The following is a 26,440-nucleotide window of genomic DNA, read 5'->3' as shown; positions in this document are numbered from 1 at the left end:
CCATAAACATTTTAATAAGTAGGTGAGTGGCGGCTTTTAATTAGGATTGTTAATCACACCTGCTCTTCCAAAAACGCAAGCACTTTTTACTTCATCATACCTCAACCATAACTTTTTTACAACAAAAACCCATTTTCACGTGTATCTAGCAACCTAAATGAGGATTTTTGTATGTATGTATATATATTCCAATAATGTCACAATACGAATAGTAGGTTCTAATAATTTAGTTTTATATATACGTATTTCCAATACAATACGGATAGTAGGTTCTAATAGTTTATATCGTACTAATCTCCTTTCAGATTGTCTCCTTTGTTTGGGGTAATAATTGTGTCTTGTTCTTATATGTAAACAACACGACTTGGGGGGTTCTAAACTTAATTATCAAGATTCCAGTTTCACATGTCAGATTCGAATGCTGATTATTCGAGTAATTAAAATATTTATTACGAAAAAGATAGTGGATTAGGATTTGGATTTGTATGCTGATTGGTTGAGCACACTTGAAATTTCTATTAATTAAATAGGACTATCTCTCCATGCTGATTAAGGAGGTTTATCTTTCCATACTAATTGGTCAAGCTTCCGGTTTCAAATATGTTTAATCAGCTGCTTGATCATTTTGACAATAATTTTCACCAAATGCCACCTGCTGTGTTAATATTCTAGCAATTTCTATCTGTCCCACCTCTCCCTACATATCCAGATTCCCAGCTCATCAGCTGCAGACTGCAGACCTGCTGCCTTTCTTCTTCTTCTTCTTCTTTTTCTTCTTCTGCTCTCTTTCGTTTTCTTTATCCATTTTTCTTTCTTAACCCCTTACACTAGAACAAGTAAAGTCCATATTTTTCTATTAATTAAGTAGAGCGAGTGACATTTAAAATTTCAAGTTGCTCTGTACATTATCATGCATGGGATCGGGGGTTCTATTCATTCATGAACTTAAGACTTCGAATGTCAATGCTCCAATGCAACAAGCCAAATATGAACAGCTAATTCAAAGTATGGTCTGCACTCATCCCTATGAAGCTTGTAAGATCCGACAAGATCATGAATAAGCATTTGTGTTAGACCAGGACATATGACATGCATGTGTCTGCATATGGAGAAGATATATATATATTGCCCTATCACCGGTTCCGTTTGTATACAATTATATTTGTCTATCTCTATCGTCTTCTGACTGTTCACATGATAAAAGAGATAGAAACATTATTACACCTAAGAATCTCTCGGTTAGAACAAAACAAAAAGGTTAAAACAAAGAATGAGCATGTATAGATCGTAATGTGGATTGGTGCTTGCATATTGTTCTCATTGGACAAATAAATCTACAGTTTATCAGTTCAATAAAATTCATTCTTTTGCTTCTCATTCACGTCGTGTGTTTGGTCAATTCACCATGTTAGTTGGTGAGCTCCTTCTCCATACCTTTTGCTGATATAAAAAACCTGAACTCGAAAACCTAACAAGGTTGAATTGTCATGTAATATAAATGCCGCATAAGTGTCTAGCCGTTTTCTTATCTTGTTGGTCTTCCAACGAAAAATAAGCATGATAGTTATAATTTCATACCTAACAAGGTTCAACTGTAACTTTGACGCACCCGTGCGTGAAGATGTGTAGGTGCTGATGATCATATGACTGCATGCCCTTGGTTGTTGAAACTTGGAAGCTTCAAAAAATTACTAATTAAATGATGGTGAATTTGTTTACCCCACAATGATGACTAATTAACCATTTAATCATTATGAAAAAAGAAAAGAAAAGCAGAGCTGAGACGTGGCAAAGGTGTGTGCTTTGTGCAGTACTAGTTTTGAGTTGTGTGCGTATTTAAATTAGGGGTTGTGCAAACCAATCAGACAGTTTTTTTTTCTATTTCCCAGGGGAAAAAATTACTTTTTTTGTTGGGGTCAGTGAAAACTTCTGTTGTTTCAGCTATTTTTCTATTGATTCTAGTAAATTAAATCTGTAAATAAGATTCCTCGAAGTTGACCCCAAAAAAAACAAACGATTTCCTAGACGAAATTAAAATGTAATGCAATCTCCTCAGACCCTGCTCTGTTTGGATAGTGAGAAAGCCCCACCTCTGTTGTTATCGTTTCACACGTTTGAAGAAAAGAAACCATTGTTGATAATGCGGCACTCAAATTGAAAGTGCAAATGTAAAATCACAAAAAGCTCAAAACTTTATACTCATTCAGTGCAAACTCAAAGCCCTGGCAGACTTGTAGATGAGCACAGAGCTAACTGCCAACTTCCATTTGTGGTTGTGGGGCCTCAAACAAAGACTGAAGAAAAATGGCTTCTTCGTTTTAGTTTTTGTATTTCATAATTTTTGTTTATTGATGGTTTGATAGTGACCCCTAACTCATGGCCCTTGTGGATTGTAAAATAAAAAGAAACAGAAACAGAAATTTAGGATCTAGTTAGATGATCGTCGTTGCCCATGTGATTATCAATCAAGTTTTTAAGTTACAAGATCAACGTGATGTTTAAACAATTTTTGTTGAATTAGTGAGGTCACTTGATAGTTAAGGCTCTATCTTTCGGATCAAGCCGTCGCGACGCGCATAATTAGCAGCATTCTGCTTGTATATGAAGGCATGGGGACTTTGAATTTGGTACGCAATTACTAAAAGTGTGGGGTTTATTAATTAAGTTTAAGCATCCTTCTTGTGCTGTTCAAACTCCTCCTCCCTAGTCTTTCTAGAATGCACAACACGTTACACGAACATGATCGAGAGGAACTCATTTTTGGACTGTGATAATACCAATAATATAAGGTTTCTTGATGTCAAAGCTCCAGTGAATTCGGACTTGGAAGTTAATGATCCAAGATTTGACAATGGACATAAAGCAAATCTTTTGGAATCCAACTGGGAATTGTTTTAACCTCATGAACAAACAGTGCCTAAATTAAAAGGATAAAGAAACAGAGTCAGTTTTATATAGCTCAGCTATCAGTCAACGCATGGGAACAGAGCAGTTAGCTACACTTCAAAACACTCGATCATGATCAGAGATATACACCACCAAAATTTATATTTTGAAGGGTAGATGAAATATAAATTAGGGCCAGCCATGCCTTTTTCCTTATAGGTTAAATAAAAACAAATTCAAATCACCCGTACACGAAAATATATGGTAGCATATTATTCTCCTCTATATATACTTATATAGAATCACATATTTCACACACTTGCACACCCAAATCGTGTCAGGCTTTAATAAGCCAAATATCAATCAAAGGCCCTCCATTTTAAGTTACTTGGGAAAAAGACTTAAAATTTGAAAAGAAATAACAAAAGGGTCAAGGGCTATAGGAGCAGCCAGCAGCCAGCCATGACTGTGTCAACTTGTGTTTCTGCAGCCAAGAATGGCAGAATCCTCATTGTTGGTGCTACTGGTTTCATCGGGAGGTTTGTGGCTGAAGCTAGCCTTGATGCTGGCCAACCCACTTATGTTCTGGTCCGGCCAGGCCCTCTTGACCCTTCTAAGGCTGACATCATCAAAGCCCTCAAAGACAGAGGCGCTATAATCTTACAAGTATGTGTCTGTGTGTGAATAAATATAGGTGTCTATGTTTTTCTCTGTTTTCGTTTTCTGGGGTCGAATTTTTCTTGTTGATTTTGTAACATGTGTTTGTAATTTTGAGAATTTTCAGGGGGTGATTTCTGATAAGGCACTGATGGAGAAACTGCTAAGAGAGCATGAGATTGAGGTGGTAATATCAGCCGTGGGTGGTGCAACAATATTGGACCAGATCACCCTGGTTGAGGCCATTCAAGCTGTTGGCACAATTAAGGTATATATATATATATATAGATATATACACATATATAATAAAACCTTAAAAAAGAATGTAACTAAATATGTCAATGTGTATTTCATTTTCTCATAGTAATGCAACAAAATTTGTGTTGCAGAGGTTTTTGCCGTCAGAGTTTGGGCACGATGTGGACAGGGCTGATCCGGTGGAACCAGGGCTCACCATGTATTTGGAGAAGCGTCAAGTCAGGCGGTGGGTTGAGAAATCTGGGGTGCCCTACACTTACATTTGCTGCAATTCCATTGCTTCTTGGCCCTACTTCGACAACAAGCATCCTTCTGAGGTTCTTCCACCGTTGGATCAGTTCCAAATCTATGGTGATGGCAGCGTTAAAGGTATGTATGATACACATATTATTGGGTTTCTTTTGTTGCTGCACCGATTCGTAAGCCTTATCATGTTTTGACTCATAAATAATATCGAAGAAGTCCCTTTTTAACCACCAAACACACGGTTATTTGAAGGGTTTGGAGAATACCCATTCTGGGTATTGTCCTCCAATTCTTTGCCAAAAATAGAGGGCTGAAAGCAAAAGCTAGCTAACGAAAAATCGTTTGTTAATAATATTCTGATGGGTAGATCAAGCACATGTGGCACTTTTGGTAATATTCTTAAAAAATTGTTTTTAATTTCAACCACTAAATTGAAAAGAGCTGGTTTTACCACTCATGTTTTGTTTACTTACACTTCCTTTTGTTTTTTAAAATATTTTTTAATCATTTTTGTTCTTTCTCTTTCCTATTTTACCCTACAATGAATTAAGGTTTTAATAAATGAAATTAAGAAAAGTTAACATTTAAAAAAAAAAAAAGGAAAAGTCCCAGCAATAAAAAAAAATATAAAAAAATCTATGTACAATATTCCAACAAACTAAACCATTTTTAACTTGTGTTTCAATTTTGTTATTAGGACAAATGAGAGGTGTTTTTCCATATAAATCACTTTAAGTAATTTTAAGTGATTATGGGGTGTGCTTCTCTATAAAATTATTTAAAATCACCTAAAGTGATTATATGGAGAAGTGATTATTGGTCTATCTAAAATCACTCCAAAACCAACCGTTAGTCAATCAATACAATACTAGTTAAATACTTGTTTATATGAATAAGAAATATATCTTGTGTTACACTAACACTAATTTATAATGTTTTTTTAATATCAGAGTCATTTAATTTATTTATTGAAAGTGATAAATGTTTAATTTTTTTTTATAAAAAAATTTATAATGAAGGGTCCAACATCATTAGTATGGTCCAACAAAGCCTAAACTTGCAACGAATGGCACCAACGAATAACTGTTTCTTTATTTTGTCCACATCTACAAATATTGGGTGCAGCAGTAGGGTTGGGCCATCAATCCACATCCATAAGACGGAAACTGTTGACTTTTTGTTGATTTTACAAAAAAAGTTCACTTTTAAAACACGTCCACTTTCCCAAAACCAGAATAATTTTTGGACGTTCTTGGTAAATCACGTATCATAGGCAATAAATTGTAAAATAATTTCACAAATGTTGTATATGTATTGGATGATACACCAAAGTGATGTGATTAGAATAATTTCTCTCAAAACCAAGACTTAGTGTCCAATGGGCCATCCCATCCAAACTTGGGTCACGCTTGACCCGGCCCACCACATAAGTACTCTTCACACACATCTAAATGCTTTTTCGAGCTGTCACTTTTCTTTGGGTGGTGCTAGAAGCATCAACTTTGGGCACCATCTTGGGCACCAACTCTTTAATAGAGGTGAAGCCCGCCAATACAACGGGTCCCATATTCTATTAGAAAGTTGGTGTCTCTAGTATTTTCCCTCTCCTTTACCAACCATCATATTTCTTGACATTGAATCTCCATAGTCTAAATTATTGTAATGCAGTGATGGAGAATGCGAAACACAGCCTATTGTTTATTGTTTATCTTTTTTATACACAGCCTACTTTATAGACGGCACTGATATTGGAAAGTTCACAATAAAAACGGTGGAAGACATCCGAACCATCAACAAAAATGTTCATTTTCGACCCCCTTCCAATTTATACGACATCAATGGGCTGGCATCCCTGTGGGAGAAGAAAATTGGCCGCACCCTTCCCAGAGTTACCATCACTGAAGATGACCTACTAACCATTGCTGCAGGTCATTTCTGAATTTGGGTTGTGATCAAAACTTTATCTTTCTTCTTGTTTTATGACATTAACGTTGTTATTTTTTGTTGTTGTTGCAGAGAACCGCATACCGGAAAGTATAGTGGCCTCATTCACGCACGATATCTTTATCAAAGGTTGCCAGATCAATTTCCCTGTGGAGGGCCCTCACGATGTGGAGATTGGGACTCTTTACCCAGGAGAATCTTTCAGGACCTTGGATGAGTGCTTCAATGACTTTCTTCTCAAATTGGAGGACAAGCTAGAGCTAGAGAAAAACAAAGTTTCCAACAAAACTAATGCAGTTGTTGAAACCAGGGCTGTCACTGCCACGTGTGCTTGATCTACCCACCAGACTCTCTGTCACCCAAGACATATTCATCTACTTTTTTTTTGGGGGTTTTGGTCTTATTCCTCCCCCCAAAAATAAAGGACATTACAAATTGTCCAACAATTTGGGGGTGAATATGTTAAATTAGCATGGAGGTTTACCATGTTGTCTGTCTTCAAAGACACATGCTAATTTGATTGTTTGGTTTCTAGACAAGGAAACTGGATATCGTCTGAAATATTAAAGTATCCAGTTTGTTATGATTATTTGATAATTCAATGTAATAGTATGTAAAGAGTGATTTATTCCCTCATGTATGGATCTTCAAGTTCAACCATGCTTTTTACTACAAGTTACAGAACTTTGTCTGTACTATCATCTTTATTTTTCAATTTGTACTACCACTGTTGTTTTCTTCACTAATGATTACCAAAAGTGAAAACATGAAGGAAACAAAACTTACCTAATCCATTGCGGGGCCTCATTTTTCTTATTTCTCTCCTCATGTCAATTTGGAATATTTCATTGCTTTATTTTGATTTGTATAATATTATTCAAGTGATTTGGTTTTGTCATTCGTTTCCACATATGGGTTTGTATGATGGGAATGTTTTACCAACCCAAAACATAACAAAGATTTTATACATTTGTGAGATCTCGATTGACATGAGTCTAAATCAAAACTTCTCGTTTAGAGGTGTTTTGTTTATCAACATATTATAGTTACATGTATATGAGCAACTACATGTAAATTATTAAAGATTATATAACGATATTATTTTTTCCATTTTGAATGTTTTGATTCAAAAACTTATCTAAACTAACAAACTTATATTTTGGTCATTCATTATCACATTTCTGTATGAAAGGATATATAAAGTAATTTTCCTTATGCTCTAAAAGGGGTCCTATTTGAGATATCTTACTTCAAATTAGAAATTGGATGGAAGCAAACACTAATACCCAGCAATGACCCATGACCAATACCCAAACAAGCATACGAAAGAAACCCACTTCCTCTCCCCCTCGTTACCACCAAACAACATCCACATATTCCCCCCACCTTCCCACCTCCTTTGCTTTCTCTGTTGTTTGTAATTGAACAATTTTTTATTTTATTTCTCAAATCTCACCACCAAAGCACTATTTTCTATTTTTATTTGGTTTTGTTTATAAAAAAAAGTGTTTGAAATTTCATGATTTGGGAAGCAAAGGTTCTGTAGAGGTTAGAGAGAGACAAAAATCTTGGATTTTTTTTTTTCTCATCGCACAAATGTGAGAGCGAGAGAGATTGGGCTGTGTCTTGGATGGGTGGAGTGGCTTGGGATCGGGCCGGGCTGTGAAAACTCAAAGGATTTTGGACTTTTTAATTTTTGTTAAGGCATATATGGAAATACAATTTAATGTTTTTTTTAAAATTAAAAATATTGTCATTAGGAAAAGGGAGAAGGTCCAAAGAAGAAGGTTAGAGAGAAGGTTGCTAGCATTTCCCTACGTACTTTTAATCTTGACTGTTGGATTGCATTCATTAAATATATTAATAGTCTCTTAAATGAAATCCAACGGTTGAGATTAAAAGTATGTAACCAATTTCTAACTTAAATATTTATTACAGAATCTCCAAAAGAAGCATTGTTCAATTTGCAACCACAAACATGAACCCAAAAAAAAAATCTTGATAACCAAAATTAATGAATGCAATCCAACAATTGAGATTAAAAGTCTATAACCAATCCCTAACTTAAATATTTATTGCAGAATCTCCAAAAGAAGCATTGTTCAATTTGCAGCCACAAACATGAACCCAAAAAAAATCTTGATAACCAAATTTTTTTACTTTTCAAATGGTCACTTTCTCATTCCTGAGTTGACAGATTGTAAACATACGATATGGATAAGAAAACGTCTCCAAAATTCACTTTCTCATTCCTGAGTTGACAAATTGTAAACATACGATATGGACAAGAAAATATCAACCAACTCCAGTGTAGTCGGTTAGTATAAGGTCACTTCCACCGCAAGGACCCAGCCCGGGTAAGATAGGGCTTAGGCCCTGCCTAGCGCACAACAGCAAGCACAGGCAAGGCGTGGAGCCCACCAACCCGAGCAAGCCCACAGGGAGAAATGACTCAAGATGCTTCCTTCAGGCAACTTAGGTCATCTCCAGCTGTTGGCCATAGACCAAATATAGCCCTAAAATAATGCAAAACTCATCTCCAGCTATGGGCTAAAAAATATTTTGGCCAAATTTGGAGGGCCACATTTGGCCCTTTAGCCCTTCAACTAGGCCAAATGTAGCCCAGCTTTGGCCTATGTCAAAATTTTTTGTGGGTTGGCATGTGCTTTCCAAGAGGAGAAAGTATCACGCATGAGTAAGAGCACAAAACATCTTGTGCAACTGCAGATCCAACGGCCAATATTAAAGGCGCATTGACATCATTGATGATGTCAGCTAGTTGTTCAGTTTTTATTTTTATTTTTAATAACCTTTTTAAATATTTTTAAATTCGTTTTGTTTTAAAAAAATATATATAATTGGTTTCTGATTGTTGGAGGTCATAACCATTGATTGAAAAGTTATTTTATTTATTTATTTAAAATATTTTTAAATGTTTTAAATTCATTTTGTTTAAAAAAATATATAAATTAAAAAATAGTGTCTCTAAATTGTAGTTTAATTAAATTAAACAATATATAGTTGTGGAATATACGAGTGTTATACCATAGTTTTTCTCAAAATAATAAAATATGAAGAGTCCTAAAATATAGCCATGCATGGCTGGAGATGGAAAAATTTAGCCTTGCACTATTCATTAAAAAATTAATATTTTAAAGGCTAAATTTTTAGCCTTGAACTACATTTAGCCCTATAACTGGAGATGGCCTTACGCTAATGCCACAAACATCAATTATATCTTATTAAGTAACTAATCTTTGCCTATATTCAAACCCAAAATTCTAAAATAAAGATTTGAATAGTTTCGGAGTGTGAAATGTGGCGTAAAAAAAAACCCATTTTAGCTTATACGAAACAAATTTACCAACATGATAATGTTCTCTCATTTTCTTCATATAATGGTGCTATTATTACAGTTCCTATTATTACACGTGCCAATGTTAAAAAATAAAAATAAAAATTTGTGCTGACAACAACATGACATCAGCGCAACTTTACCCACTCTAAGTCACGTGGCGACTCCTGGAGGGTCCAATCCAGGGTTTGTTCTCCAATCGAATGGAAAAAAAAATATCAAAAGTTATGTAAAAAACATACCAAAAATTCTGAAATTTTTTTCTATAAGTACCTACCAAAATTTTAAAACTTGATTTTTTTTTTCCCGTTAAAAAAAATAAAAGTGAATAGTATTTGCCTTTTACCATGGCAATGGGAGAAAACACAAGAAGCCTTTGTAAGGGCTGACATTATTCATGTGAATAGTAACAGCCCTTGCCATGGGTGGAAGTGCTCTAAGAGGGTGTATATACAATTCTTTGGCATGATGCTACAAGATAATGACATGAACAAAGAAAACTAATTTTTCCAGCTTCCAACTGCTTGATACACAACCTAAAATCACAAGCAACTTTAGAGTTCTGGAACTGCTGGTCTTCTTGCTTTACACATGATATATGGGCAGTCGATGTTCAATGGTGACGCGGCATATGGGGCACTTTTTACACTTCGCACAGCAAGTGCTGAAATTCATTTAGAATTAAGATTAAGACGAATAAAATCACTGTAAATTGTTACGATGAAATGGTGAAAACAAGTTAGGTGTGAAAGGTATATGAAGGTACCTGCAAAGAACATGATGCCTGCATGGAAGGAGGACTATATTAATCTGCTCCTCGAAGCATACTCGACATAAAATCTTTTCCTGTTGGATTCAATTGAAACAGGTAAGCCCCAAACTAGATCCTCACACTGGAACAAGAATAGTGGCACAAACTATGGATAATATTCAATTGATTTCTTCTAGAATTCTCCATTCAATACCGAGTCTTCAGTTTGAAAATGTATTAACTTGCTTTATCTAAGCAATTGTTATGCAAGTAGAGTTGAGTAATACAGGAAAATAAAAAATAAAAAATACTCTTTTGTGTCAAGAACAGCAACAAATACCTAAGGAAAATAACCAAATTAAGGAACAAAAGAACTTTTTGAGGTACATTGACCTGTTCTGTAGTTGGAGAGATGTCACCTTTTCTACAAGAAACAATCAGAACTGATGAGTGATTCTACTTCTTGTTATTGCCAGGGATTGGACAGGATTCATCTTACTACTGGAACTACAGGTCTGTGCAGACCTTCTACTCATAAATTCTCTACTCCAGCAGAACTCACTGGTTTTTAGTTAAATGACATTTCACTCTTGAGCTTCTTGAGTATAATGATTCTTGAAAGCTAAATCAATAGGTTATAAAAAGAACCACTAAAGGTAGGAACGAGATTATTCAAGATGTAATGGAGACTGGCTCATGACTGGAGAAGTGGGGAAAAGAATTTATGTTCACGACTCTATCACAGAAGGACTCATGTAGCTAACCCAATTGTTTGATGTGGTTGACTTGAGTTGTTAGGAACGAAATTTATGAAATCAACAGGAAAATATTCGTATACTCATTATGTGGAAAACAACAAGTCATTTGAACCATTACATTCTGAAGTCTTTCATACTCCTGCTGGCTAAATTTTGTGATTTCTGTTTGCTCACTGAGTGCAGCTTGCAGTTTCCAAATCTGAGATAGGAAAACAGAAATATTATAAGCTGATATTACATGTCTCAAATATCAATTAGATAGTAAAACAATGCTGAAACCAAGACAAATTGTTCAATTAAGAGGCAACCATGACCCAAGAGAATCAGAAATAGTGTTCACCTCCTGAACAAGGTCCGATCTAGGCAACTTCTTCACTATATCAGGTGAAAAAGTGTCATACCTGAAAGAAAGATCAGAGCAAGGATTGACAATGATAACTTCGTATTACTTTGCAAGATACGTCTATTTTCATGCAATTTAACAGATATCTATCTATGCAACAGCACCTACTAGAAAGCCATGCAGGCAAGTTGCAACAACACCGACAACACATATTAGAACCAAAACTGCAACACATCCCAACAATGTTTCTATTTCAGAAAACATGTAGGAAAGCATTTTCATGCATTAACGAACATTGTAGAAATTCAGGGAATTGCAACAACACAAAGCTTAAAATATTTGTATTTCCAGTTATAAAGTGTGTCATGTATTACAATTGCAAATCAAGCATCTATATTCACCACACGAGAACGCACCATAGTGCAGCATCTATACAACATTTTGAGGTACTTAGAACTTCTAATTGAGAGAATACAAGGACTCTTTAATATTGTTTCAATAAGAAAGCAGGAGGCATGGAAGAAGATTGCCTAAATATTGCAGAAAATGAATGCAGTTATGAAGAGTAAGGGAATCACAGACCCTGAAGCCCCTGCACAATACAGTCTAGCCTGTTCCTCTCGACTTCCTTCGTCAATCGACCACCAACCCAAAAACCTGCCAACAGGAAGATTTAACCAACAATGACTACATGGTAACTTGAATTTTGTTTAAAGTTTGTGTTGAGTAGAGATCTCTAAAGATCATTTGAAATTTCTATTTCTAAAAATAAGTCCTTACCTTGAACCATGGCGAAAGAACCCAAAATACTCACGAACTTTTGATGTTATGTCCAAGTATCTTCCAGAAAAAACTCCATTATGTACTAAAAGAAGAATTTTCTCTGTTAATCTATATGCAGCAAATAAAACACCGGCTCCTTGCAGTAAAAGAAGAGGAGTGAAAAGAACTGGAATTGAGATATGCCTAGCAACAGATGGTCTTCCCTGAAATGATAAATGTACTTAAGATGATGACTTGTTGAGAACACTCCAAAACTATCACCAGATAGATCGTTTAAACTTTGAACACACCTCTAAGTGCATAAAGAGTAGGATCTGGAAACAGATTAGAGGAATTTTCATAATATGTCCACCAATATCCTGCAGGCTGCATACTGCACTCTCGTCTTGATCTTCATCTGAAGAAACTACTAAGCCACTATTCCAGTCAAGGTATCTTATAGTCATTGAAGGTGAACATGGTTCTTGAATGTGAGCATGTCTGTGAATAGCTGGATTATACCACTTCGTGCAAACAAGAAAGGCAAAACACTCTGCAATTCTGTAAAAGGATATTTAGAAGCTACTTCAGGAGGTGAAGACAAAGAATACTAAACATTAATAGTCAAACATCATCGTAAACACAAATGCAACAGTACCCAAAGTTAATAAACAAGTCCCACCAGCCTAAAACAGAAATATCACCTGCATGTTGAATAAAGTATCAGGCCAGGATATATTGTAAGAGATGAATGCATATCATTGCAATACGTGTCATTAAATACAAGTACAAAACTAGAGAACCAAAACTTACCATTTATCTTTAGAAGAGTAAATATTGTGGCAGCAGTAAGGAAGACCATGGATATAGAGATCCAGAAGTGCTGGAAACCAAAGATTGGTAATTTAGCATAGAAAGTATAAAGGAGTTTATAGCCATAATTTTTTTTTTCCATAAATACTACATAGGCAAGGAAAATAACACACAACAATTACTATCTTTAAATTCACTACGTGTACAGATAATGCTACTTTAGTTACCCATCACACATATTATTAGAGGACGAAAAGATCTTAACTGCCATTAATATTTCTTTCTTTCTCAAAAACAGATTTAACTATCACTTTTCAGCATGCCACATAATTTCATGTTTAGATTTTTTCCAGCTTACAATATAAACAGAAGTTACTTGTAAAATAACCGCAATCCTCTTAGTCACAAACAACTAGGTGACCAGAACAAATAGATGAAGCGAACATTTCAAATCATACTCAAGAATTGAATTCATTTAAGCCTAATAACAATAAGAAATACCTATTCCAACTCAATCCTTCTATAATAAAATAGCGGCAAACTTACAGGAAGCGTTTCCCATATCACATCATCACTCACGTGCTCATCATCACTAGGCATTAGAGCCTTACACATCCTATACAATAGAAACATTAATTACTTAAGCTGAAGTACAATTTACTAAACCAAAACATTACATTGTAAAATACAAGATACATAGCCCTATAGAACAACTTAAGTAACGCGAATTTTCAGATCAAGTTGAAGGTTAAGATTTGGCAATAGAATCGGAAGTCATAGAATAAAATTTTGGTGAAGTTTTACGATAATTCATTAATCTACGATCTGGATGTCTCAATGGATTTTATCAGGACTCTGCTCCAGATTGTCATAAAGCAGGTCCAATTACTATTACAGGGTTGAAACCAATGATTAGTCAAAAAGTAGTATCGGGAGCGGGGGTAACCTGAAAAATAAAACTTATTGACGCAAATATAGACACCTGATATTATCAAATAGAATTGCGAGTTCCAACGCCACCAAAGGTGCAAAGACAATCTTCAAGCTTACAACTGTTCACAAAAAATAGGAATTAGTGACACATCTGATAATCCATTTATCTACATACCAAAATGTATAAATGTTTAAAGAAAAGAAACATGGTTTTAATGATGATTGTCATTAAGTATGTTGCCTCTATACCATATCTGCTCTCAAGATAGATACAAAGCATTAGTTCAAATGCGACAAGCAACGGTGTCGCCATGACAGCATGAAAAGGTGCCCACTGTCCATAAGAAAGAAATATTTACTGTTTTGTAAACTGGATCGTCCACAAAAACATTACAACACACATACGTGGGAAACATGAAAAATCCAAAAAAGAAAAAAAATTGGAAATAGTATCTCATACGTTGCGATCATTAGGCAGCTTTGGAGCAGGTAACGAAAATCTGCCTCGTGATACAACTGCATGGAAAAGCCACAGAGGGGAAAATATGATCCTGCGGTTTTAAGACAACAAAACATTATACATTAAACCAATATCAAAAACATCAGTTGATGTAGTAGACAAATCAGAGGAATCATTCGGGAGCATTGGGTTTCTTTTTTCTTTTTAAGGAAAGTTATGCTTCACCAAAGAGGTTTGGAACCCTCAATACAATTACAGCTACAAAACCTAAACTATCATGCAGCTTTCTTGCATGAGATGACCTTAAATGGTTCTTTCTACAATCTTCACTGCTCAGCTACAACCATGAATAAATGAATGGCTTAGAACTTGGTAAGTTCGTGGTGAACAGGTATGTTTTCAACTCTGTTTTTAAAGGTTTGGTAGTGCATTGGTCAGTTTGAATTATCTTGCAAAATGGCTTCATCGAGTTATGAAATCTCCAAACCAAAATCATATAGTGCATGTAAGAATTTGAAACAGTAAGCATAAGAAAACCTAACTAAAAACATAAAAATCAAAGATCTCCAGTTTATGCTCAATGAAGCAGCAACCCTCCATGATCACTGAAAATGCATATCCAATACAATAAATATTAAATTGCCAAGCAGAACACACAAAAAATATTTTACTCGAAAATTGAGTGTGATTCTCAGCAATTAACTCCATAAGACACCTAGAAATACAGAAATTTGAACCCACAAAGGTAAAAACTTCATAAACTCGCAAAATAGGCACCTTTAGTTTCCCAGAACAATGCAGAAACTACAGTATGTAACACTCTCCCTCGCGGAATTAAATGCTTATGAAAATTCCATATATTTTTTCCCTTTATTTTCTTTCAGTTTCTCGGCAATCAAACAAAAACAACACAAAAAAGGAAAAAGCAGAGGGAAAAGAAAATTACGAACCACCAATGGTACCGCACGGCATGGTGGAGTTTAAGGACGAGGAAAATCGTGAATGTGAAAAGCGAGGCATGGGCAAGAAGAGGTTGCAGAGACTTGGCCACCGACCTCCACGTCATCACTCTCCGCGGAACCAACATTTCCAGAAAGTATTTGTACGCAGAAATTGAGGCTCTCTTTCTCTATCTCTTCTATCTACAGAGAAGGGATTTACAGGGACTGTACGGAAACAAACAGTAGAGAGAGCGAGGAGCGAAGAGGAAGAAGAAGCAGAAGCTGTCGAAGGTTTTAAACTTTTGAGAGAAAAAGACACAAAAGGAGACTTCTTCTTCGAGGTGGTCTGGTGTGTATAAGGTATAAGCGTTTTTTGTTTTGTTTTTTATTTCCTCCTCCACTTTACTTTTCACGCTAAAAGCCAAGTGGCCCAAGTCGTTTGCTTACGACAGACAACAGTTGTGGACGAAACTACCCTCGTATTTGTGTGTAATGAGACCAGGGTAGGATGGGCTAAAATTGTCCGCGTGGAATAAAAGGGAAAAAAAGGATACACCTATTCTATAAGTAATGCTTCACAAAATCATTTAGGAGGAGGTCGTGAGTAATTTTCAGTCGTTGATGCGAGTGAGTCTTATAAAATACTCGCGAAACTCTGTCACCTCTTATATATATTCTTCTATTAATAGCATTGGGGAGGCTGGAAATTAGTGACGTAAAGTACTTATAAAGCAATTAGTGACATATCTGTAATTGGATATTTATGAGTTTTTGGGTAGATGGTTTAAAGCGGATAAGATCTCTTGGTATTGGAAGTACAGATGGCAGGCACAGCCTGCGGTTCTTTTGATTGGTGCATTGGCATTTTGATTGCAGCATCTACTTTAACCATTTGTTTATCATGCACGAATCAATTGATAATTGAGTGGTCAAATCCAGTTTTCTTTTTCTTTTTCTTTTAAGAACACAACTTTATTTTTGTTGTCGTTGAACAAGAATAGTTGAATGAAAGAATGTATCAGATTTATTCGAGTCAATACATATATGATATATCCACCCCCTGAAATGGACAAATGGTATTGAATATATTTAAGAGATAACAGACCCAAAAAAGATGAGTTTTTTTCCTTAACAAACCTCATCTCTTTAATACCAGAAACGAATATCAGGGTGAGAAAATTTGAGGAAATTGTTACTGGCACTTAAAAAAAAAAAAAAATCATCATGTACTTTTTTATTATTATTTTTTTACAATAAGGTGGAGTGCAAAATAATATTTTTGAAGTGTCAATAACAATTTTTTTAAAGAGAACAAAGCCCAACAAAACACAAAAATTACCCAACAAGGTCAAAAACGTAAGAAACAACAGAAGGATGGGGTTGTCGACGAACATACCACCTAAGTCATTCTAGAGTGAGGGCCTTATGAGGCTTTATCTTTTAATTGTTTAATCAAATTAATCAATTTAATCCAAAAATTAATTAATTTGATCAAACGATTAGGAGATAGGTCTTTCATCTAAGGGTCTTATATAGAATTCTACCATACGATACGACCCAGCTTCACCTACATAGTTAAATAACCCATATTTATCTATTAGACAGTCAAAAAATATAGTAAAATTTGACACATTCATTTCCTTGATCCATTCCATCTCAAGAAATTTGGGTTTCATGTTTGATGGTCTGCTATTCTTAAGGATTGGGCCTACGAGGAAGCTTCCTCACCCACCCCATTGTACGAACTCGGAAGAGACAGCGTTGGGCTGTTTTTAGACCAATTACCAAACACATTATTATTATTATACATAACTCATATTGTATTTCCCAAAAAAAAAAAAATTCATATTGTAAGAAATTACAAATACTATAGGTATAGGGGGGAGTGATGAAAAGCTAAAATAAAATAAAATAAAAAAACATGTGCTTTTATTTTCTAAGAGCATTTTTAATTGATATGTCAAATTGCTACATGTATATAAAAAAGTAAAAATTGAAAGTTAAAGTTGCTCCAACCAAGTAGTTAAATCCTATATGGATTTAAAGGCTGAAAGAGATATGTCAAAAATAACATATCAAAAGGTTTGATGTCAAACATTATTTTAATATTATTTTAATTATGAACCCCATTATTATTTATTATCTTTTAAAACTTTATACATTATATGTACCCCATTTGCTTTTAAAAATATAATAAAATAACATGATATTTGACATTTCAGTGGAGTTTAATTTTTTCCAAAGTGTCAAATTGCCACATAAGCCATCATATTCAAATTTAACATTTTACATTTGACATCTCCCTTGGAAATGCTCTAAGAGCATATGCACTTGTCCAAGAAAAGAAAAAGGGGTTGGAGTCATATTTGCAATGAAATAAAACGATATTTGAATTAAAATACAAAAGAAGGCAAAAGGAAAAAAAATTCATTTTAAATAAAAACTCCTATTAATTATAATTGGATTTTTAATTAAGGAGATTCACTATTATACTCAATATAGGAGCCCAAATTATAAAAAAAATCCTATATGAAATGGGATTTAGAAACACACCCAAAGCCCAATAAAAAGGCTTTTAACTTCTTTTAAATGCTTTTAAATTACAAAACTGTCATTGATTTCTTAAAACAAACTAAACCCGAAAACCTCATAAAAAAGCCCAAAACACTTAATAGGGCATCAAAGTAATTTAATAATCAAAATTAAATTCGATGGGATCAGTTATCAATTTTTGGGTTTTTTTTATTATTTTGATTATAGAAATTAAATGGTGTAAAATTTATTTATAATTTTAGTGCTAAAAATGGGTATATGACTAAATATCTCTGATTGGATTTGGCAAAGGAAACAAAAAGGTTTGTAGCAGATTGAAGACTGGCCATTGCCAAGTTTTGAATTTTGCTTCCGTCACATACTCGTCACTAAACACGTCAGCGTGTTTTCACCAGTCGAATAAAATATTGGATGAGGTTGACCCGAAGGTGAAGGGCCTTAAGCAGCCCAGCCCAGTATGAGCGCAAAGCCAAGGGCTTTAACGTCCTTTTAATTATTATTTTTCTCACTTAAAATTAAAATGAATCTAAACTTGCGTCTTTGTAAGGTTGTCAAAGATTTAGGCAAATTGCATGAATCTAAACGAGCGTTCATCCATCCATGGATTTGTTCATTCGTCAATATCGTTTGCATGAACAAAAAGATTCACACAGACACAGTCCTCATTATTTCTTGGTGCTATATAGCCTATGGGCATGCAATGCAATGACGTTGTCATAACAGTTTGTATTGGCACAGTCAAATTGTCCCGGTCAGTGCTTTGAATGCTGCTTTTTCCGAGTAAAAGAATTCATGGAAACCCAATTAACGTGAAAAGTGTATTTATTTTATGTCACGACTCACGGGAACATAAAATTAATGGAAACCCAAATGACGCTTCACATAATTAACCGAGTAAAAGAATCATGCAGAATAGGCGTATATGATATACATGCATTCTTTTTCTTTTTAAGCTACTCTTATTGCTCTTGGTTTTTCTTTTTAAGGTCCCCACACAAAGAAAATAGAAAATTATATATGGAACATTCACATTTTCTTTTTGCATGAACTACATATCTATATATATATATATATATATTAGGTACATATCTAATTACAGCTTTTCGACCTGCAAATTGCATCTCCTTTAACCAACACCACTGCAGTAACTGTCGGGTAATGCATCGTTAACCCTTGATTTGTTTCTTTTTCTATATATTTTCAAGTATAAATTCATTAAAAATAATACTTAAATTGCAGCATAAAATGAATAAAAGAAAAGCAAGAAGATATTTTCTATATGCAATGCGGGTTCTTACAGACATTACATTGCATCATATATATGTAGTATATATACGTACCAATTACCAAGCACATATGTAAAACTCCAAAAAATGACAAAAACAAAGAGGACGAGAAATACAAAAGGCATATATTTATGTAGTAGAATATGTACATATAGCTAGGTAGCTCTGATGAAACTGAAACATGCATGCCTCGCTCGCTCGCTCGTTAGGGTTTTTATGGTTTTTCTTTTTCACCAGAAAAAAAAACTCTGCACGTACGAATTGTAGGAAGAGAGTGGTACCTGCTGCTGAGTCTCAGTGAGTGGTGGCCAATGTGTTGTGGGGACAACATTAATTACGTACCATATGACAAAACTACGTCGTCACTACATAGTTCCACCAGTACACTATAACTAGTCTGATCAATTCTCTGATTAGATAGAGAGTGATCAACAAAACTAGTGGAAAAAAACAAAAACAGAACTGCAGCTTTGAGTTCAAACCGGATCAAATCAAAACAGCAACACTCCATCATGCATTTTGGTTTCTATCTTTGGGTTTTATATAAGGTTTCTCTCCCCACGAAAAAGATCCTTCACTGTTTTTTCCCTTCCTAAATAACAAACCAAGTTCATCTTCTCTCTCTCTCATCTATTTTTTCGGAGCAATGCAGGTAGTACACAAACCACACCATCATTACCCATTTGTTCACTCACGGAAATACACCACACCAAACACGCCAACCAAAAAAAGAAAAGAAAAAATCCAAAACCCCACTAAGAAAATAAAAACAAAAAGAGAAAAACCGAAAGAAAAAACAACAAGAAGAAGAAGATTAATTAACTAGCCTTGATAATAATAGCTGGTTAAAGAGACCTGTCTGTGTTTCAGTTAAGGATATTGATGTTATTAGTCCTTTGCCTCTTAACACTTCCAGAAGAAGACTGCTCATGTTCCCCACCTGTCTTCTCCATCACAGCCTTAAGCGCTTCTTCAATCGAACTGATACAATAATGCTGCTGCTGATGCTGATGTGGCCCTTGATGCTGCTGCACTTGCTCCCCTCCGCTGCTGCTCGATTCTTCTTCTCCAGTGATGAACAGCACGTTCTTTACACGTCCCCCCAGCGTTGTGATCTCAGCTTTCAGTGTTCTCAAGCGCAAGGCCTTCAGTGTCTTGATGAGGTCGGGCAAGAGATCTGAACGGTCTTCGCAGCACAGCGAGGCTTTTATCACAAACTTCCCGTCCTCGTCCGACGCATCGTCGACGATTAGCTCGTCCATTTCGGTCGGCACCGGACTTGTCTCCGCGATCAAAGAAGTCTGCCGTTTCAGCTCTTTCACATGTTGTATTACTTCTGCTAGTAAGGAAGCTTTGTCCGTCTATATATCATCAGAAACAAAACAAAAGTATTGGGTTGATATTTGTTCGACATTTGATGTTTGATTGATACTGCATTTACATGCACTTGAAACCAAAAAAAAAAAAAAGATTAAGAAAGTTGGCTACTTAATTAATGTATTTTAATGAATGGCGTGGTTTTTGAAGGAACGGCATGGGATGGGTGCATATTTTGACTGACAAGGGTGCTAGTTTGTCTGGCTTTAAGTTTCTCGAACATGGTTTGACTGATGGGTGATATATTGTGATATATCCGGCAAGAAATTTCCATGGGAAGCTTTTTAACTGCTCCATGGTTCCTCTTTATCATATCAACCCAGCGACATTACCCTTATTCCCCCTCCCCTCCCTCCCCTTTTCTTCCGTTTTTTTCTTTTTTCTTTTTCTACTTCTCACCTCGGAACTACCACACGACTCAGAATGAAGAAACCAAAAGAAACAGCAAAAAGATGGAAAAAGCTAATTCGTAAAGGGAATGTAGCTCATTTCTAATGAATGGTAGCTAGGTCTTGAGACTCTTGATCGAAGGCATGCATAATCCTAGAGGGACGAATTAGAATCTTAGGAAGATCCACAAAGATCTTAGATTGGAAAAGCTATGTATAGCGGATCATGATAAAACAAATAAGTAAAAAAGGGATAATGTCACAACCTATATAAAACACAACATGTTGTACACGCATGAATATCACACTTGTATATGAGTATTTTGTTTTTCTCTTTTCAGTGATATATAAATATGATAATTATTTTTAGTATAAACTTACTTTGGTGGTGCTGGGCAATAAGCTGCGCAACTTGGCGAGATGGTTATTGATTCTCTCTCTTCGTCTCCGCTCGGCCTCGCTGTGACTCTTAGAAGCTGCGAGAGCCTTGGCGTCCATGATTTCTTGGGCGGTCAACTTACCCAACTCTGCTTGAAGCCCAAACGGGGCGGAACCGGGTTGAACCATGGGTCCAAGTGTCTCGGATAAGATTCTGAGATGGTGATGGTGTTCAGATGCTGAACCGTCATATGTGAACTGGAGAGGAGCTCTTCGGTTGAAGAAACTAGCATAGGATGATGACGATGGAATTGGAGGAGGAGGAGTTGGGAGAAGAAACTGGTCGTGGGCTGATGGGTTGAAGGAGTGGATCGGAGGGAGAGTCCATGGCTGCAAGATTGGCGGCGGGGCTTGATGATCATGAGGGAAAATCAAACCTTGTTGTTGATGATGTTGTTGTTGTTGCATCTGATGTTGTTGTTGTTGTTGCATCTGATGTTGTTGTTGGAGAAACAAGTGTTCTTGGAAGGCTTGTAGGTTTTGGACAGACTGAGAACACTCCCCTTGATCTTCTTTCTTCCCACACATCATCTTCACTTCTTATGTTATATATATTGTGGTTGTGTATGTCTATAGCTAGGGCTCTAAACAATTAGTTTCTCAAAAGTATAAGGCTTTAATTGAAGCTAAGAAATTGAAGAGAAATGGATGAAAGGGAATCAAGGAAGAAACATTGGGAGAAAAGAAAATATATATGTGAGACAAAAACCTTCGGTTGATTTAATGATGGAGGGTTTTGGTGTTTCTGATTATCAGTTCCCTCTCCCTCGCTATAGCTTTCTCTCTCTCTCGCTCTCTCGCTATCTCTCTCTCTCTCTCTCTCTTGTGGTTTTGGTGCTTCGCTCTCTCTGTCTCTCTATCTCTATCACTTGGGGTAGGTTTTTTGATCTGCCACGCCTTTGTGGGCTTTGTGTTTGTGGGGGTGATGACCCTTTTTATCCTTGGTTTCAACTGAGCTTTCCTTTTCCTTTGTGCTTTGTTGGTATCTTTTTGCTTCCTTTGTTTTTTTTTGCTCTCACTTTCTTTTTTTTCTCTCTCTCTCTCTCTCTCTCTCTTTTGTTCTCTCTCTCTCTCTCTCTCTCTCTCTCTCTCTCTCTAACCGTGATGTGGTCTCTGTGACTCTCTGCACCCTTTCCACCACTCTAAATATATAGTCTGTTGAGTACTGCTAGTCTCTTTTCCTTTCTTCTTACGGCATTCTCTATCCATTCCATTCCTGTATCTTTCAAGGTGGGGATGGATCCCTTCTTCTTCTTTTTTCATTCAATTCAATTCACTCGTTTATTTGATATATTTTTCATTTATATTCACATATAAAATTCAATTAATACCAAAAATATAATCCCCCATGTAAAAGAAAATATAGCATTTTGTGATTGGTTGAAAGCAAATAATTACACTCTGTGAGTGCAGTAGTAGCTTGAGAGAGAGAGAGAGAGAGAGAGAGAGAGAGAGAGAGAGAGTGGATTGAGTGGAAGGAGGTATAGGGATGGGAAACACAACACAAGGGAGAAGCAGCACAATTAAACAGAGTGAACACACAACACACAGATTGTCGACCGACCAAAGACCAAAAAGGCTGAGAGTATCATCATGATAAAAGGCTTTCCTTTTTGTTTTCCTTATTTTCAATTTATATATATATATATAAATATAAATATAATTATTTAAATCATTTTTCATCTTTTCTGATTAGGCCCTTTCCTTTCCTACATACCTCGGTCAAGTCCCCACGTTCTTCCATACTCTTGGCTATTTCCATGCCAACCCTTTCTGCTTCCCCAAGACTTTGTAATCATTGTGTCTTGGAACACACTCCACCCCCCCTACTTCCTTCCTTCTCCCATTCATCATCATCATCATCCATCTCTCTCTCCCTCTAGCCTCTTCCTCCTCCTAAGTTATTAATATTATACCTTGGTGTACGATTGTATATTACTTGTGCTTCTTACCCCTCCTTTAGGATTTTGCACATTGTACAATTGTATTATTCGTGGGAAGTTTGAGAAGAGGGGAGGAGGAGAGGCATCTTCATGCATACTCATTCATAACCCATTACATGTCATTGATTAAAATTGTTATAATTTATTTCTTTGTCACATTCCAACGAGGACAAAATGATGAAAGATTGGGAAAAATATCAAAAAGTGTATATCATTTGGTAGTTGGTAAGATTTCCCATTAAAATTTGAAAGGCCAAAACAACACCAAAGGGAATAATTTGATGTTTCCAAACACTTTTGTTGTTGTTGTGTTGTGTGGCAACTGGCACGATATTCCAAGCTTATAGCTCCTCCTCCCTTTTGCCAAATATTGTTCTCCTAATCTTGCACCAGGAGCTCTACTTCCCCTGCCCCTATTGGTTGCTGGCTGGGCCTAAAGAGGTTTCCATCTTCTTTTTACTTATGGTGTCTTTATGGTTAAAAACAAGATGCAGGAATACATATCATGCCTTAAAGCTACTCACACTCTCAAGGCTTTCTGGGTAATCACACAGTTACCTAAATCCCCCATTACAGTATTATATTGTGCATTCCCTATGTTTATTATAGAAGCAGATAGCATGGGTAACCAAAAATCATTAACGCTAGCTACCTTTTATTTATTCCCCTTTCCAACACAATATATATATATATATATATTTTTCTTTTTTGTCTTAAACCCTTTGAACTAATTTGATATATACATTTTCAGTGAAAGTGGCTTTAGCTTTTAGCTAAATTAGTAAATAGATTTTTTTTTTTTTTTTTTTTAAAAAAAACTTTAAAATGTTTGATTAAAACCCATCAAGAAACAAGTTCATTCCCAATGTCTCCTCTAGTCTAGAGACTCTAGAGCACCTCTTCTCCCTACATTTTTGTACGGCAGTCTTCTCTTTACCATATTGGGTCAGTCACAAGGCACTGCTACTATTTTCGTCTGCACTAGCCTGGAACCTCTTTATTATACATGTTCAGTCTACTTTTATTTTTTTATACAATAATATATATGTATTCAAATTCTAGCTAGGGCTTGGAGACTATGGGAAGGGAGAGGAGAGGGTTATCTTTGAAGAGAAATATGACTTTGTGGTCACTGGTCACACGCATGGCTGGTTTGGTCCCAATTCTTTATTTATTTATTTATAAAATATATATCTTTCTATCTTTTTGTAGCTTATTATTATATTTTTATTATAAACTTATATATATATATTACAGCATGCTGATTCAAACATTTGATGATAGCTGCAGCACCACTAACATAACGCACGAGAAGGGCTTTCTTTTCTATGTGGGGTTTATGATGACATCAATCCCACCCTGTCATGACGCTGGTTCCCTTTGAGAGCACTATTGTTGCTTATTGGTGCTTAACTTATATATGCCTCTTCCTCTGCATTTCCTGGCATACATACATCGTGAGAGAGAAACCTCGCAACTTACCAGTACCTGTTGTCTGTTGCCTTCTAATAATGAGTGCTCTTTGAATTCTCCTTCACATTTTTCACTTTCATATGCTTTTTCTGGTTTTTTTCTTATCCACCATTCATGCATGTCTTCAGTCTTTACCAAAACAAATAATCTAAACTTATAAACACAAAAACCAAATTATGTTACATGTTGGATCTCATGGATATTAATTATGAATGAAATATTTAGATTTTAGCACAAGCAAGAAAAAAGAAAAGAAAAGAAAAAACCTACATTCGTCTGCAATCATGAAAACCAGGGGTTAAGTACACGCATGATGGATCTATTGTGGAAAAGCCTTAAGTTACCTTCACAAGCAAACTTTAATTCTTAGTGGGCCAACCATACTCTCCTATACTATATACATCTTGTTCTAGTACTCAAATTAAATTACAAAAGAGCTCGACAGACATACCTCCAACAGCACAGAAGATCATATGTCCAATTTATGCTCTTTGTGAATTCTGACCGTTACTGGTTTATTTGTAGAAACAAAACAATGCCATCCCAAAAAGGGGTCGGAAATTACTTAAACGCTATGGGAACTAGCGAAAGAGTTTATTTAAACTTGGGTGAAATGAATCGGACTCACTGGACTGACTATACATAAATTAATCGTAATTAACTCACAAACTACAGCAAAGCTTGAAATCTTTCAGTGTGGTGGAAGTTGGAACTGCCGATTTTGAAGTTATCAAAGGCAGGTTCCACTTCCATAATTGATGCTTAGTACTTGGCCTACATATTTTTTTGTTTTCCCATTTCACTCATTCAGCCGCTTCCTTTCTTTCTAGAGATTTCTAGCTACCCACTTGCAAACCCTAGTGCTCTGTACCTGTCACTCAATAAAATATTTCTGATGAATCCAAATCAGTCCTTGTACCAGTCACGTACCCAAAACAAAAACCATCCCATCTTTATTTTCAATTTCCAGATTTCCTTTTTCCCCGAATTAATATTGTAGGATACATATGTTAGATCGTACGGAGGAACAATTGTTTAAGTTGAAGTGGTATATTAATTATATAAAAAAGGGCTTTTTGGCAAGCTTAGTGTGCTTGCAAGTTGCAAAGACTAGCAGTAATGAAGTCCACAACTTTAAGCTTCTCTGCAAATATATTAAGCACCCTCTGAGTTTGCCCTGTTATAAAACAGAGAAGAGATTAGGCACTCATTTAAATAAAACTATATCCTTTTGTCACTTATTAGATAAAAGTAATAGGATCCTTTCCTTTGTGTCTCTCTGTGTTTATATATAAAATAAAATGCAGCAACTTTTCTTACATACGTAATATTCCCATTAAGTCATTATTAAAAATACATTTCTCTCCAAAAGCTTACACTTGAACTCCAACCAAACGTTGAAACCTACCTACCTATCAATTTGGATACTGCTTTTTTTGACAGAGAAGCAAACAAATTAATATTCACCAGCTGCAACCTGCAAGTTATAACATACCTAATATTTCATACGAGCGAGGGCATCATCTTAAACTTAATCAACTGTTAAAGAAATAATCTAATGGTTGATGTTGTTCCATTACCATTAATGCAGATCATTAAGTTAAACAATCAACATTTTAATCTCAGGGTCCTAAACTAACCAAAAGGAAGCCAACATGAATGGACGGTCATATTTTTGGCTAAATGTGATGATCAATAGGATCTGTGAGTGGGGCCATACAAAATCTCTGCTTTGAGCCAAATTCCACAAAACTTCAAATTCCCAATAAAGCAGTCCATGGTGCTTGACTGGGTATAGTATAGTGTTTTTCTACCCCTATACCTGAGTAGCTGTCCAAGTCATGGATGAACAAGAATATTGAGTTGGAGATAGT

The 26,440-nt window shown here is 35.6% G+C and overlaps 3 protein-coding genes across 3 annotated transcripts; 1 reads left to right on the top strand and 2 right to left on the bottom strand.

The window, feature by feature from the left end:
• Nucleotides 1-3,192: 3,192 nt before the first annotated feature.
• On the top strand, nt 3,193-6,666 carry LOC110744276 (leucoanthocyanidin reductase). The gene is made up of 5 exons (XM_021944244.2): nt 3,193-3,552; nt 3,671-3,811; nt 3,933-4,170; nt 5,772-5,975; nt 6,064-6,666. The coding sequence occupies exons 1-5, from the start codon at nt 3,349-3,351 to the stop codon at nt 6,324-6,326; spliced, it is 1,050 nt and encodes a 349-aa protein (XP_021799936.1). The 5' UTR covers nt 3,193-3,348; the 3' UTR covers nt 6,327-6,666.
• A 2,989-nt stretch (nt 6,667-9,655) lies between these two features.
• On the bottom strand, nt 9,656-15,472 carry LOC110744268 (uncharacterized). Its single transcript, XM_021944232.2, has 14 exons — nt 15,117-15,472; nt 14,167-14,257; nt 13,956-14,040; nt 13,756-13,825; nt 13,320-13,389; nt 12,774-12,843; nt 12,619-12,664; nt 12,272-12,521; nt 11,979-12,184; nt 11,781-11,855; nt 11,196-11,256; nt 10,974-11,054; nt 10,113-10,192; nt 9,656-10,010 (listed from the first exon to the last, which is right to left on the bottom strand). Exons 1-14 carry the CDS (start codon nt 15,251-15,253, stop codon nt 9,932-9,934), a joined length of 1,401 nt encoding a protein of 466 aa, XP_021799924.1. The 5' UTR covers nt 15,254-15,472; the 3' UTR covers nt 9,656-9,931.
• A 3,383-nt stretch (nt 15,473-18,855) lies between these two features.
• Nucleotides 18,856-22,224, bottom strand: LOC110744269 (transcription factor bHLH30-like). The gene is made up of 2 exons (XM_021944233.2): nt 21,094-22,224; nt 18,856-20,307 (listed from the first exon to the last, which is right to left on the bottom strand). Exons 1-2 carry the CDS (start codon nt 21,679-21,681, stop codon nt 19,813-19,815), a joined length of 1,083 nt encoding a protein of 360 aa, XP_021799925.1. The 5' UTR covers nt 21,682-22,224; the 3' UTR covers nt 18,856-19,812.
• Nucleotides 22,225-26,440: the final 4,216 nt, after the last annotated feature.

The sequence above is a fragment of the Prunus avium genome, chromosome 1 (genome assembly GCF_965620075.1).
Source record: "Prunus avium chromosome 1, drPruAviu1.hap1.1, whole genome shotgun sequence".
NCBI lineage: Eukaryota > Viridiplantae > Streptophyta > Magnoliopsida > Rosales > Rosaceae > Prunus > Prunus avium.
Note: the sequence above shows the minus strand (reverse complement) of the source record. Positions and strands in the feature narration are given on the sequence as shown.